The 13,839-nt window shown below is 48.3% G+C and overlaps 1 protein-coding gene across 1 annotated transcript in view; it reads left to right on the plus strand.

Annotated features, from left to right (window-relative positions):
* The first annotated feature begins 1,603 nt into the window (after positions 1–1,603).
* LOC101942789 (cytosolic phospholipase A2 gamma-like) overlaps positions 1,604–13,839 on the plus strand; it is a 49,237-nt gene continuing 37,001 nt past the window's right edge. Inside the window, exons 1-3 of the mRNA XM_065565606.1 lie at positions 1,604–1,760; positions 2,080–2,196; positions 9,864–10,015. Of these exons, the coding sequence (XP_065421678.1) occupies positions 1,737–1,760; positions 2,080–2,196; positions 9,864–10,015 (293 nt within the window). The 5' untranslated portion in view covers positions 1,604–1,736. The remainder of the gene's footprint in view (positions 1,761–2,079; positions 2,197–9,863; positions 10,016–13,839) is intronic.

The following is a 13,839-nucleotide window of genomic DNA, read 5'->3' on the forward strand; positions in this document are numbered from 1 at the left end:
GAGCTGCCCCTTCCCACCTCAACCCTCAGCTGCCCCCAGTGGCCTTTATACAGTATATCTGCCCCTTTCCTACCCCATACCCTCTGCTGCCTGCACTGGGCATAACACAGTATAGCCACCCTCTTCTGGGATGTTTTGCATATTAACACACTAATAGCAAGGGAAATCTATTTTCTCTGCATCTGTAAGTAACTTGAGTCTCAGTATAAATTCTGGCAGGCCAATACTATGTTTCTGGTCTGCGTGCTCTGTGAATCAATTCTACCAGGAGTGATCTCTGCCAGCCTGGGAGGAGGAAAGTCCATATTTTGTCATTCATATCCTTGGGGGTCTGTGATGTGTGTGTGTCTGAGGCAGAGCTCAGAGCAGCTGGACAGGGAGGCTTTTCTTTGCTGGAGAGTAGGGTTTGTGAGGGGAGATATTTGTATTAGATTTTGATATTGCCCTTTGACTGAAAGGAGGGAAAGTTCTTGATTTAACTGCACAAAAGAACTTCACAGCAGTTGCAAATTGAGTGTGTTCCTGGAGGCCTTCTGTATGGGGTTCATGGAGCGTTGTCGGCCAAGTTGTGTCCTCTCCAGTAATCCCACCCCTTTCTCTCTCTCTCTCTCTCTCTCTCTCTCTCTCTCTCTCTCTCTCTCTCTCACACACACACACACACACACACACACACACACACACACACACACACACACACAGTTTTAAAAGCAGAAAACCACCAGTGCAGATCCAGAGTTCACATTCTTCAGGGTCTAGACACCCACACTCACATACCTGCCCACAGACAGGTAGAACATATGTTCAGAAATGTAAGCACAGCAAACTGCGGGTGTGGGGACGGAGCTTCACAGAATGCAATTTAGGGCTGGAGTTATCAAAGGAGCGGAGGGAATTCCAATGAGGTTTGTCCCCTTAACTTCCTAGAGTGCTTCCCAGAGCCTGCAAGGGCCCTAAATTGATTTCCATACAAATTGACTGCTGTCTGTCTACCAGTTACAATGCCCTCTGCCAAATTTTCACAGGGAAGTAACTTTAAAATTAAAAGTCAGGTTGACACCCTGGCACTTGGGCTGAATGGAACCAGAATAAACAGGGCCCCGAATGGGGAGTGGGGGCTGTGTCTATTTTCTCAGCTCTTTCTCTCACCTAAAGGTTTCTAACAGGGATTTGCTGTTTTCTGTGCTCACAGTGACACACCAAGATCAGAAATGTCTATCTGGCTATCTCCACACACCCCTCTCCCTCCCTCTCCCCCATATATACACTTTATAAGAAGGGCAGGCTTGGGAACATGAACCATCGTCAATTTCTGTTGTAGCAGGAGAGAAATGTTATTACTAGGGTCTGGGGGGAGGGGGGTTTGTTTGTTTTTTGTTTTAAATCTGAACCTCATCACCACCACCCATTTTTTCTCTATTATTTGTATTTGGAAAGTGGAACTTCTAAACCAACCACACTCCATGTTAGCTTATTTTCTTTTACATTTCCAGGTGGAGACAGGATTTCAACTCCTAACTCCCTTAGACTCTTTGGAAATTCCACTCGACATCCCTATGGGATGATACTATGGGATGATACTAAATGTTCCTTTTCTCTGAAACAGCCACAGAAAGAAGAAAACAACAGTTAGAGGTTGACTTGGTCCTCCCATCAAGACGTTCCCTGAAGAGTACGTTTGCCACTGAAGAAAGAATTCCACATCACCAGGAGCTCTACAGGGAAATCTGGGAGAAGCTATGAAAAGATTTCAATGGAGAAAGGTAAATTATTTGTCCTACAGAAACTTGTTTTGTTCGACCAAGAGTAGATTTCTTTCAATTTGACAAAACTTTCGCAATTTTTGAACCAACTTTATTTCCCAATTTCTCAGAACTTCAGTGAAGCGAAAAATCAGTCATTTGCCCACCTCCACCTGTAACCTTGGCTGAGGTTTCCAGATACAGTCATAATACAAATGTAAAGAGTAAATCCTGGGGAAACTCCAGGGACTGGGTGTTATTTGTGCACAGGCCCCATGTCTCCATTCTATGGCAGCCTTTGGAGAGATGAAGATATTTTATTGTATTTTATTTTTGGCAGGATGATAGAACTATCCGACTTTCCCATGAGCTCTCGAAGGGTGAGAAAGAAGCCACTGAGAACAGAAAGGCAAAAGTTCTGGAGTGCCTCAAGAGCCTTGGCATTGCCCATGATGAGGTAGGAGCCCATTGTGCCTCATAGCGCTAAGGAGAACAATATAGGATGTTAGTCATGTGGATGGTGATTGAGGTCCCTGGTACAGTGGGAGGAAATGCCTCCAAAATCCTGCTCTATGGAGATGTTCCCCTTGAAATACAACATTCCCAAAGCACCAGGGAGGCAACCCATGACCACAGACATACAAACCTTATGTCCTTTGGCAGGCTCAAACTTGGGGGCCTTCAGTGCTAAAAGCAGAAGCCCCTACCCCTTTAGCAGCAGTAAGGGGCTTGCTGAGGCTAACCTCTGGAGAGCTGCATACTCACGTGAATTCAGTCAGTGCTTCCTAATTCAGTCAGTGCTTCCTAAAGCCTCTTTGCAGTGTGTGTGTATATACCACTGTGATTTTGAGGCCAGACAGAGCCTGCAGCAGAGAACAGATGGGAAGGGGAGATTAGAGCCGTCACTGTAGTGCATAGACAGCATTAGAGGGACAGAGTTGGTTGAGCTACTAATACTTGTCTGACGTATTACTAATATTAGTAATGAATAGTGACTATGTAACATACTTTCTACATGTATCACAGCCCCCTCTGCTGGTTGAACCTTACAGAGGGTACAAGCCAACTACTGCTGCCCACCCCCCGTGGTTACTCTGTTAGCTGGCATGGTGGAGAAATTTGAGGAACATCCCAGGATTGTTACCCATCATTGAAAAGTGGTGGTCCTTAGGGGGATGTGAACTCCTGTGGACCTGACATATTTGGGAACATCTCCCCTCTGACGGCTTTGCAAATCTCAACCTAAGAGTCTTCCACTGCTTCTTCTTCACAGTATTCTTCCTTCATCTGAAGGGAGAGTGACCTGGGTTTTTTTTGGTGCTCAGGGTTCAGTAACCATTTGTAACGATGCTGCCTCTGACAGGACACAACTGAGAGTTTCAATTCAGGACAAATTGCTTAGAGCAGGGCAATTACAGCTCAAGGCTGGGTTTCCTTTATTATTAAGGCACACCAAACCAGCCAAACAGAGAAGACTTCGGTCTCACCCCACTGGCTAACCATAAGTCATACAAGCAATTCCCTTAGACACTCCAGTTTCCTAGTATCACCACCAGTGCCACTCGTTATGGGGATGAATGGTTATGAAAATCAGTACCTCAGTAAAAGAAAAAAGGTTCTCTCGATCCCGAAGGACCAAGCCCCAGACCCAAGTCAATGTACAAATCAGATCTTACCCACAAATCACGCTGTTGCCAATCCTTTAGAATCTAAAATCTAAAGGTTTATTCATAAAAGGAAAAAGATATAGATGAGAGCTAGAATTGGTTAAATGGAATCAATTACATACAGTAATGGCAAAGTTCTTGGTTCAGGCTTGTAGGAGTGATGGAATAAACTGCAGGCTTAAATCAAGTCTCTGGAGTACATCCACAGCTTGGATGGGTCATTCAGTCCTTTGTTCAGAGCTTTAGTTTATAGCAAAGTTTCTCCAGAGGTCAGAAACAGGATTGAAGACAAAATGGAGATGCTGCTGCTGCCTTTTATAGTCCTTTTGCCATGTGGCTTGTGCTTTCTTTGTTCCAACCACAAGTCACCCAGCACATGGCATGGAAAAACCTTAGAGTTCGGTCAATAGGCATGTCCCTGCATGCCTTGCTGAGTCACAAGGTGATCTGCCTTCTCTCAATGGGTCAGTTGTATAGCTGATGGTCCATAATGGGCCATCAAGCAGGCTAGGCAGTGCTGAGACCACATTGTCTGGGGTGTCACCCAGAAGCATAGCACAAGTTTGAAATACAGATAATATAGAGCCAATACTTATAACTCTAAACACAAAAATGATACATGCATACAGACAGCACAGTCATAACCAGCAAATCATAACCCCCTCATAGACACCTCACACGACAACCTTTGAATAATATTTGTTGCAAATATATAATAGTGGTTGCAGTTTATGTCAATAATGTCACATCCCCAATGCAAAATTGACGCAGGAAGGGATGACACAAACATCGCTGACTGCATCCCAAGAGCTCCCCATCCTTGGTTCTCTCTTACTACAGCTAGTATTGGTGTATAACAGAAATGGTTTATTCAAGTCAGGTTCAATAACATGATTGAATCTCTTTACAAACTCAAGATAAAACTTGGTTAGAAAAATATTAATCATAAATGAATTAACTAGTAATTAATCATTCATTCATTAACCACCAATAAATTAATTAATGTTAAATATTAATTAATATTAACCATTAATTAATCATTAATGGTCTGGAGGATGGTGTGGATTGCATCCTCTGCAAGTTTGCAGATGACACTAAACTGGGAGGATTGGTAGATCGCTGAAGGGTAGGGATAAGATACAGAGGGACCTAGACAAATTAGAGGATTGGGCCAAAAGAAATCTGATGAGATACAACAAGGACAAGTGCAGAGTCCTGCACATAGGACGGAAGAAACCCATGCACTGCTACAGACTAGGGACCGAGTGGCTAGGCAGCAGTTCTGCAGAAAAGGACCTAGGGGTTACAGTGGACAAGAAGCTGGATATGAGTCAACAGTGTGCCCTTGTTGACAAGAAGGCTAAGAGCATTTTGGGCTGTATAAGTAGGAGCATTGCCAGCAGATGGAAGGATCTGATCATTCCCCTCTATTCGACATTGGTGAGGCCTCGTCTGGAGTACTGTGTCCAGTTTTGGGCCCCACACTACAAGGAGGATGTGGAAAAATTGGAAAGAGTCCAGCAGAGGGCAACAAAAATGATGAGGGGACTGTAGCACATGACTTCTGAGGAGAGGCTGAGGGACCTGGGATTATTTAGTCTGCAGAAGAGAAGAACGAGGAGGGGATTTGTGAGATGCTTTCAACTACCTGAAAGGGGGTTCCAAAGAGGATGGATCTAGACTGTTCTCAGTGGTAGCAGATGACAGAACAAGGAGTAATGGTCTCAAGTTGCAGTGGGGGAGGTTTAAATTGGATATTAGGAAAAAACTTTTTCTCTAGGAGGGTGGTGAAGCACTGGAATGGTTTACCTAGGGAAGTGGTGGAATCTCCTTCCTTAGAGGTTTTTAAGGTCAGGCTTGACAAAGCACTGACTGGGATGTATTAGTTGGTGTTGGTCCTGCTTTGAGCAGGGGGTTTCACTAGATGACCTCCTGAGGTCCCTTCCAATCCTGAAAATCTATGAATAGTAGATTGGATCTGCTCTTGCAGCATGGTTCCTGTATGTCTCATGTGATCTTGCCAAGAGCTAAAGAACATAGCTACTTTATCCAAACAAGCTCTGGCAAATGTTTGGAACCCAATTAACATCAGGTATCAGAGGGGTAGCTGTGTTAGTCTGGATCTGTAAAAAGTGACAAAGAGTTCTGTGGCGCCTTATAGACTAACAGACGTATTGGAGCATAAGCTTTCATGGGTGAATACCCTCTTCGTCAGATGCATGTAGTGGAAATTTCCAGAGGCAGGTATAAATATGCAGGCAAGAATCCGTCTAGAGATAATGAAGTTAGTTCAATCAGGGAAGATGAGGCCCTCTTCTAGCAGTTGAGATGTGAACACCAAGTTAACATCAAGTTACTGTAGATATTAATGTTGTCCATAGTATAGGAATCTTGTCATTTAGCAGTGAAAGCAGATGATAGTGTGCCTCAGTTTCCCTTTTCCCCATACAGGACATTAGGTTTGGAATGTCTTTTCTCCTGTGAAAAGTTCCAAGACTGTTTACAAGCACTGATTGTGAAACATTAGTATAAGGCCTTTTAACATAAAGTGTGTTCTTATGTCTTACTCTTAACATGTTCAAGGGATTTTCCAAAACATAAGGCACATTGTATATTTTTACAGTTCTTGGTAATAGCAACACATTAGTTACAAAAATCACCATTAGCCATAGGCTGTGCACCCACCGGCAGCTCCCCGCCTCCCCACCCAGCTCACCTCTGCCTCCTCCCCTGAGCGCGCCACGTGCCCACTTTCCCCCCCTAGCTCCCAGCACTTCCTGCCGCAAAACAGCTGTTTTGCGCGGCTGGGAGGGAGGGGGGAGGAGGGGGAACGTGGCACGCTTGGGGAAGAGGCGGGGCTGGGGCTGGGATTTGGGGAAGGGGTCCAATAGGGGCAGAGAGGGGCGGTGTTGGGAAGGGGACTTTGGGGAAGGGGTTGGAATGGGGTTGGGGCAGGGGCAGGGGCAGGGGCAGGGGCGGGGAAAGGATGGAGTTGGGGCGGGGCAGGGGAGGAGTGAGTTCCTACCAGCGCCAGGGAAAGTTGGCGCCTATGCCATTAGCAATAACAACAAATTAATTGCAAGTGCCTATATACAACTATTTCTATCATACCACACCTCTGGCCCAATACCATTTTTGGCATTTTAGGCTTACCCTGTGGCTTCTCTTTGCAAAAGTAAATTATCTTTTTCCTCCTTGTCCTGAAGGATCAAACCCTCATTTCTCTTGCTTAACAGAATTCACTGGCTGATTGGGTGTGCTCTCTTTGCTAACAGCTATTAGCAAGTTATTAGCATCCGAAGAAGTGAGGTTTTTACTCAGGAAAGCTCATGCCCAAATAAATCTGTTAGTCTTTAAGGTGCCACCAGACTCCTTGTTGTTTTTGTAGATACAGACTAACACGGCTACCCCCTGATACTTGACAGCTATTAGCAAGTCTTTCTTCTCCCTGTTAGTGAGGTGATTTGCATCAACACAGACAGGAGCCTGTTCAACAGTTTTCAGATCCTTAACTGCTACCAATTCCAAGGCTGGACTCTGTCTTAAAGAGATACCACTCAAATCCAAAGAGTCTGAGAATGACAGTTTCCTTGTTCTCCCCTGCATCCTTAAGCATTCAGATGTAAAAAGCACAGACTGCTCACTTAAAGAATTAGCATGGAGACATTGCTGTTCCAACACCATTGTCTTCCCAACAAGCTGGCCAGACACAGCCACTTGGTCACAGGGCTGTTTAAATTCCCTGACACTTTTCATTTCATCTGAGACCTTTTCTAAGCAATCCACACTGGATCTTTCAAAAGGAAAGTTAGTCCATTCACAACAGAAAATTTCTGGCTGTTAGGAACTGAAACTTTCTTGATTAAATTACTTCCACACCCTTCAGTTGCAGCAAATTGCTTGCACAAATTACCACGAGGATTCCTTTCCCTAGGAGCTTTTCTAAGCAACAATTTACCCCTCACAGAAATTTTGCCCTTACCCTCTTCACTTACAGCTTGTTCTAAAGGACCATTTTCCTGATCAACAACAGGCTCTTTCTGGGTCTCACTTACCTCCAGGATCACCTTTGGCTCATCAGGCAGATTTCTACACAATTCCCTTTCAGGCAAACTGACAGATTTCATAGTCAAAAGGTCAAAGGCATTCTCCTTCCCTTTGCCACACACAAGTTTAGGATTTTTTTCCTTCTTGCTACAAGTTTTCAAACTGTCACTAGGTAACACAATCAAATCACCTTTATGCTTTTCTGCAGAACTGCAATGCTCCTACTAATAAAGCCCAATATGCCATTAGCCTTCTTGGCAACAAGAGCACACTGCTGACTCATATCCAGCTTCTCATCCACTGTAATCCCCAGGTCCCTTTCTGCAGAACTGCCGCTTAGCCAGTCGGTCTCCAGCCTGTAGCGGTGTATGGGATTCTTCCTTCCTAAGTGCAGAACTCTGCACTTGTCCTTGTTGAACGTCATCAGATTTCTTTTGGCCCAGTCCTCCAATTTGTCTAGATCACTCTGGTCCCTATCCGTGCCCTCCAGCGTATCTACCTCCCCCCCTCCCAGCTTAGTGTCATCTGCAAACTTGCTGAGGGTGCAATCCATCCCATCATTCAGATCATTAATAAAGATGTTGAAGAAAACAAGCCCTAGGGACGACCCCTGGGGCACTCCCCTTGATACCGGCTGCCAACTAGACATCGAGCCGTTGATCACTACCTGTTGAGCCCGACAATCTAGCCAGCTTTCTATCCACCTTATAGTCTATTCATCCAATCCATACTTTTTTAGCTTACTGGCAAGAATACTGTAGGAGACCATATCAAAAGCTTTGCTAAAGTCAAGATATATCACATCCACCACTTTCCCCATATCCACAGAGCCAGTTATCTCATCATAGAAGGCAATCAGGTTGGTCAGGCATGACTTGCCCTTGGTGAATCCATGTCGACTGTTCCTGATCACCTTCCTCTCCTCCAAGTGCTTCAAAATGGAAAAAAAACTAGTCCTATATTACAAGTTTGTCTAAACAAACAAACAAACAAACAAAAACTCACTCCCATGAATTATTGAGAGCAAGGGACATCAACATGAAGGACAGTAAAGTTAGGCACTAAATTGCTTAGTTGCTTTTGAAATGCCTTCTAGGCACTTATCTGCATCCCTTTGAAAATTCTGGTCCCAGTCTGTTGATTGGTGCATAAGACATTAAACACAAAGGAAAAGGTTTAGAAAAGAGCAACAAACATGATATAGGGGTATGGAATAGCTTTAGTATGAGGAGAGATTAATAAGATTGTGACTTCCAGCTTGGAAAAGAGATGACTAAGGGGGGACATGATAGAGGTCTAGAAAATCATGACTGGTGTGGAGAAAGTAAATAAGGAATTGTTATTTACTTCTTCTGATAACACAAGAACTAGGGGTCATAAAATGAAATTAATAGGCCGAAGGTTTAAAACAAACAAAATGAAGTATTTCGTCACACTATGCACTGTGAAACCTGTGGAACTCTTTGCCAGAGGATGTTGTGAAGGCCAAAACTATAACAGGATTCAAAAAAGAACTAAATGAATTTATGGAGGATAAGTCCATCATTGACTATCAGCCAGGATGGGCAGCAATGGTGTCCGTAGCCTCTGTTTTCAGAAGCTAGGAATGGGCGACAGGTGTCAAAGTCAGATTCAGGACTCACAATTTGTCAGACCACTCTGTTTATTAGCAAAGTGCTCTGCTAATACACCCAGATAATGTGAGCACCATGAAAGACTCAAACTATCTTATTTATACAGATAAAAGGGCACGAACTTAACAAGATAACAAAAGGAAGCAGAACTGATAAGTTTACCTGGGGCTAGACATACATATCTTATTTCCTTACTAACTATTACCGATCTCCTGTTAATGTCCCACCATTAGCTTAAGTGGACCAATTGTTTCATACCTGAATGTTTCTCTTCCTGACAACTATATTTCAACATTCCTTATTCCTGCTTAAAGGAACATACAGCATTTCTTTAATCCATTCTATTTTTACAATATAATTCATTCTACTTTCACACAGGGTATGGATGACTTGATGATTACCTCTTCTTTTCATTCCCTCTTGGGCACCTGACACTGGCCACTGTTGGATGACAGATACTGGGCTAGATGGACTTTTGGTCTGACCCAGTATGGCCGTTTTTATATTCTTATGAGTTTCAAAGGGCCCTAAGAGATACGGGGCTACCACTGTGTGATTATGGTTGAATATGCAGGATAAAATGGATTTGCTCTTGAGTCATCATGGGACAAAGGTCATTGGGCACCTGATAAGGATGCTTCCTAACATAAGGCAAACAAGTCTTGGAACTTGAGGTTCTGTGTGAATTTCTTGAAAGGATATGTACGAAGAGCTGAATAGCAGAGATGCCTCAGCATTTATAGTTCATTTGTCATTGCCTCTTTTCCCTCACCCAGGATACAAAGCATGACATGCCCAATATCACTGTCCTAGGATCAGGCGGAGGTCTACGGGCCATGATAGCCCTTCAAGGATCCTTGGTGGAGATGAAGAAGCAGGGCCTGTTGGACGCTGTCCTGTATCTGTGTGGGGTATCGGGTTCCACCTGGTAGGTGCATATCAGCAGAAGTGAGAATGAGCCAGTTTTCCTGCACAGAGTTGGTGGCCACTGGGGCATTCTTATTATTATTTATCTCTGTAAATTTTCAATGCATGATGGGTGAGATTTTCAAAAGCACCTAAGGGTATGTCTACACTGAAAACAGGGGGTGTGATGTAGCATGCATAGACATACCTGAGCTAGCTTTAACCTTGCTAGCTCAGGCACCAATAGCAGTGAAGCTCTGGGGCTACAGCATGGGCTGTACAAGGCTGCCGAGGAACCTCAGCAAGCCCTCACAGAGATCCATGCTTCTTCAGCTTCACTGCAATTGGCACTCATGCTAGCTTGATCAAAACTAGCACAGGTGTGTCTACTCATGCTGTGGTCACACCTCTGATTGCAGGGCAGACATACCCTGTGACTGACCCTTTGACTTGCATTCCTAAGTCACTTTTGGAAATCCCACTTTTAAGCAGAGAAGTCTGGAAAAGCATGCAAAGTGAAACAGAGCTGTGTGACATGTGTAAGGTCACACAGCAGAGCTGGGACTAGATCATGGAACTCTTGAGCTTTAACCCAGCGTCCTACCCACTGGACAGCTGCCTCCTAGCCAGGCATAGGCGACAACTCTGTGGGTGCTCTGGGGCTGGGAAATGTTAGCGGGTGCTCCGCACCCACCAACAGCCAAACTCCCCCATCCTCACCTCCTTCTCCTCGCCAGTGTGCTGTATCCCCAATCCTCCTCCTCCCTCCCAGTGATTCCCGCCCTCCCTCCGCCTAACAGCTGTTTGGCGGCTCTTAGGACTTTCCAGGAGGGAGGGGGAGGAGTGGTGACCTGGCTCGCTCAGGGGAGGAGGTGGAGAAGAGGCAGGGCAGGGGCGGGGACTTGGGGGAAGGGGTGGAATGGGGGAGGGGCGAGGGTGGTGCAGAAGTGGGAAGAAGCAGGGTGTGACGGAGCAGGGAGCAGGGCAGATTTGACCTGGGAATGTTGCAGGGGGGTTGCAGTGGGGATGTGGGACTTCCCTTGAAGGGAGCTACCTGAGCTGTAACCTGAGCCAGGAACGGGGGTGGGGAGAATTAACACCTTCTGCCCGGGAGACTGAACAAAGGAGAGGAGCAGCGGGAGGGGCTGGGAGTTTAGTTTCGGTTGGGGCTGGGTGGTGCAACGCAGGGAACCCCAAGCTGGGGTCTAAGCTCCCTGAACCTCCCAGAGGGACCTAATTGAGGGGGGTCTGGTCGTACCTACACGCTCTGCTTGAGACTGTGTTCCTGTCCTTGAATAAACCTTCTGCTTTACTGGCTGGCTGAGAGTCGCAGTGAATCTCGGGAAGAGGGGTGCAGGGCCCTAACTCCCCCACAATCCGCAACAACTGGTGGCAGCGACGGGATCTACTGCACCCCGTGGACGGCGCTTCCTGCAGTAAGTGACTGGGGAGCAGTAAAACGAAGGGGGATTGACGGGGACCAGGCCTGCTGAAGAGTGGGAGAGAGACGGTTATTACCCCTGGGAGTGTGTGACCAGCGAGAAGGACTTTTGCAGTAACAGGGTCCCCCGGGGGGATCGCAGCGAGTGGTCCCAGGGGCGGAGGAGTCTGCAGCTCGACCCTGGCAGAGAGGCGGTGACCTCGAGAAGGGCTGGCACACTAAGGGTCCCCCTGGGAACTGTGGGGAGCTGTGAGCACACAGGCCGGTGAGTGGCCAGCAGGAAGATGTATGCCAAGCGGCTTAAGAGCGACCTGGTGGAGCTGTGCAAGCAGAGGCAGCTGCGCATTGGGAGGCTCACCAAAGAACAGCTCATTGCCCAGCTGGAGGCGGAAGATCGCGCGAATGAACTGATCCCTGTGTCTCAGGGAAGCAGCCTGGCAAATGCAGCGCAGGCACCAGTGTCTGTCCCAGCTGGGAGTGGTCAGCCGGCTGCTGAGGGCTTCCCGAGACCCCTCCTTCCTATGCCTAGGGGAAGGGTGGGGAGGAGCCCAGCAAATACCGAAGGCGCCGTGATCCCCCCGGCCAGCAGGGGGTCCCCCCGGCGAAGCCCGCCGGCCAGCAGAGGAGCCTCCCGGCGACGTTCGGCATCCGGGGAGCGGAATTGGCTGGAATGGGAGAAAGAGCTAAAACTGAGGGAGCTGGAGGATCGTGAACAACAGAGACAGCATGAAGAGAGACAGCGTCAGCATGAACGGGAGGAGAAAGAGAGACAGCATCAGCGTGAACGGGAGGAGAAAGAGAGACAGCATCAGCGTGAACGGGAGGAGAATGAGAGACAGAGACAGGAGAATGAGAGACAGAGACAGGAGAATGAGAGACAGCATCAGCGCGAACTGGAACTGGCGAGACTGAGGGGCAGCGAACCCCCGGCTGCGGTGAGTGATGGGGGACCCAGGACTGCACGGAGCTTTGATAAGTGCATCATGGCCCCATACAAGGAGGGGGAGGACATGGATGACTTCCTGGAGGCCTTTGAGACGGCCTGCGAGCTGCACCGGGTGGATCCCGCGGACAGACTCCGGGTCCTTACCCCCTTACTGGACCCCAAATCCGTGGCATTGTACCGCCAACTGGGAGAGGCAGAGAAAGGGGACTACGAACTATTCAAAAGGGCCCTGCTACGAGAGTTTGGGCTGACTCCTGAGATGTACCGGGAAAGGTTCCGGGGTCAAGATAAAACCCCTGAGATCTCATATTTGCAACTAGCCGTCCGCATGGAAAGATACGCCAGCAAGTGGGCTGGTGGGGCCCAGACGAAGGAGGACCTGATTAAACTGCTGGTACTGGAGCAACTGTATGAGCGGTGCCCATCCGACCTGAGGCTGTGGTTGGTGGACAGAAAGCCAGAGAACCCGCGACACGCCGGGCAGCTGGCTGATGAGTTTGTAAAGAGCCGGTCAGGGGGTGGCAGGGAGGAGCCCCAAAGGAACAGGCCCGCCGCGATGCAGAGAGAGAGTCACCCTGGGACCTCCCAAAGGGGGAATATGGGGAATCCCCTCCCACGGGGAAGGCCCAGCATCAGGGACAACCGACCGGCTCGAGGGGACCCACGGGACCTGAGCTGCTATTACTGCGGCCGAAGAGGCCACGTTCGGGCCCAGTGCCCCAAGCTCAAGGACAGACTGAGCAGACCGAACCCGCACCGGGTTAACTTGGTAGAGGCCCAGACGGACGAGGGGCAGGCTTCCCACGCAAGAGGGGCTGGCAGCTTATCAACTGCTCAAGAGAGAGAAGGGCCCCCGGCCAGCTTCTCTGGGGGGCCAGATGCTCCGGATTCAAAGTTCTCCGTTTACAGGGTTGGCGCGGGGCTGTCCCTGCGGAGCGAGTGCCTTGTTCCCCTGGAGGTGGATGGGAAGAAAGTTTATGGATACTGGGACACGGGCGCAGAGGTGACACTGGCCCGGCCCGAGGTGGTGGCCCCAGATCGGGTGGTGCCCAACACCTTCCTGACCCTGACCGGGGTGGGCGGGACCCCATTCAAGGTTCCCGTAGCGAGGGTACACCTGAAATGGGGGGCCAAGGAGGGCCCCAAGGACGTGGGAGTGCACCACCATTTGCCCACTGAGGTGTTGATGGGGGGGGACCTAGAGGACTGGCCAAGCAGCCCCCAGACCGCCTTAGTCGTGACCCGTAGCCAGAGCCGGCGAGGGGCACTACGCCCTGACCTTGGGAAGGATGTCCCACCGGAGGCACCGAACCCTTCCCGGGTGGGGAGGGAACACCCAAGGACAGGCCGCGGGGTGGCTGGGGCTTCCGACCCAGCCGACGAGAGGGAGCAGGTCCCCATCCCTTCCTCAGCCGCCGAGTTCCAGGCCGAGTTGCAGAAGGACCCCTCCCTGCGGAAG

The sequence above is a fragment of the Chrysemys picta genome, chromosome 13, assembly GCF_011386835.1.
Source record: "Chrysemys picta bellii isolate R12L10 chromosome 13, ASM1138683v2, whole genome shotgun sequence".
NCBI lineage: Eukaryota > Metazoa > Chordata > Testudines > Emydidae > Chrysemys > Chrysemys picta.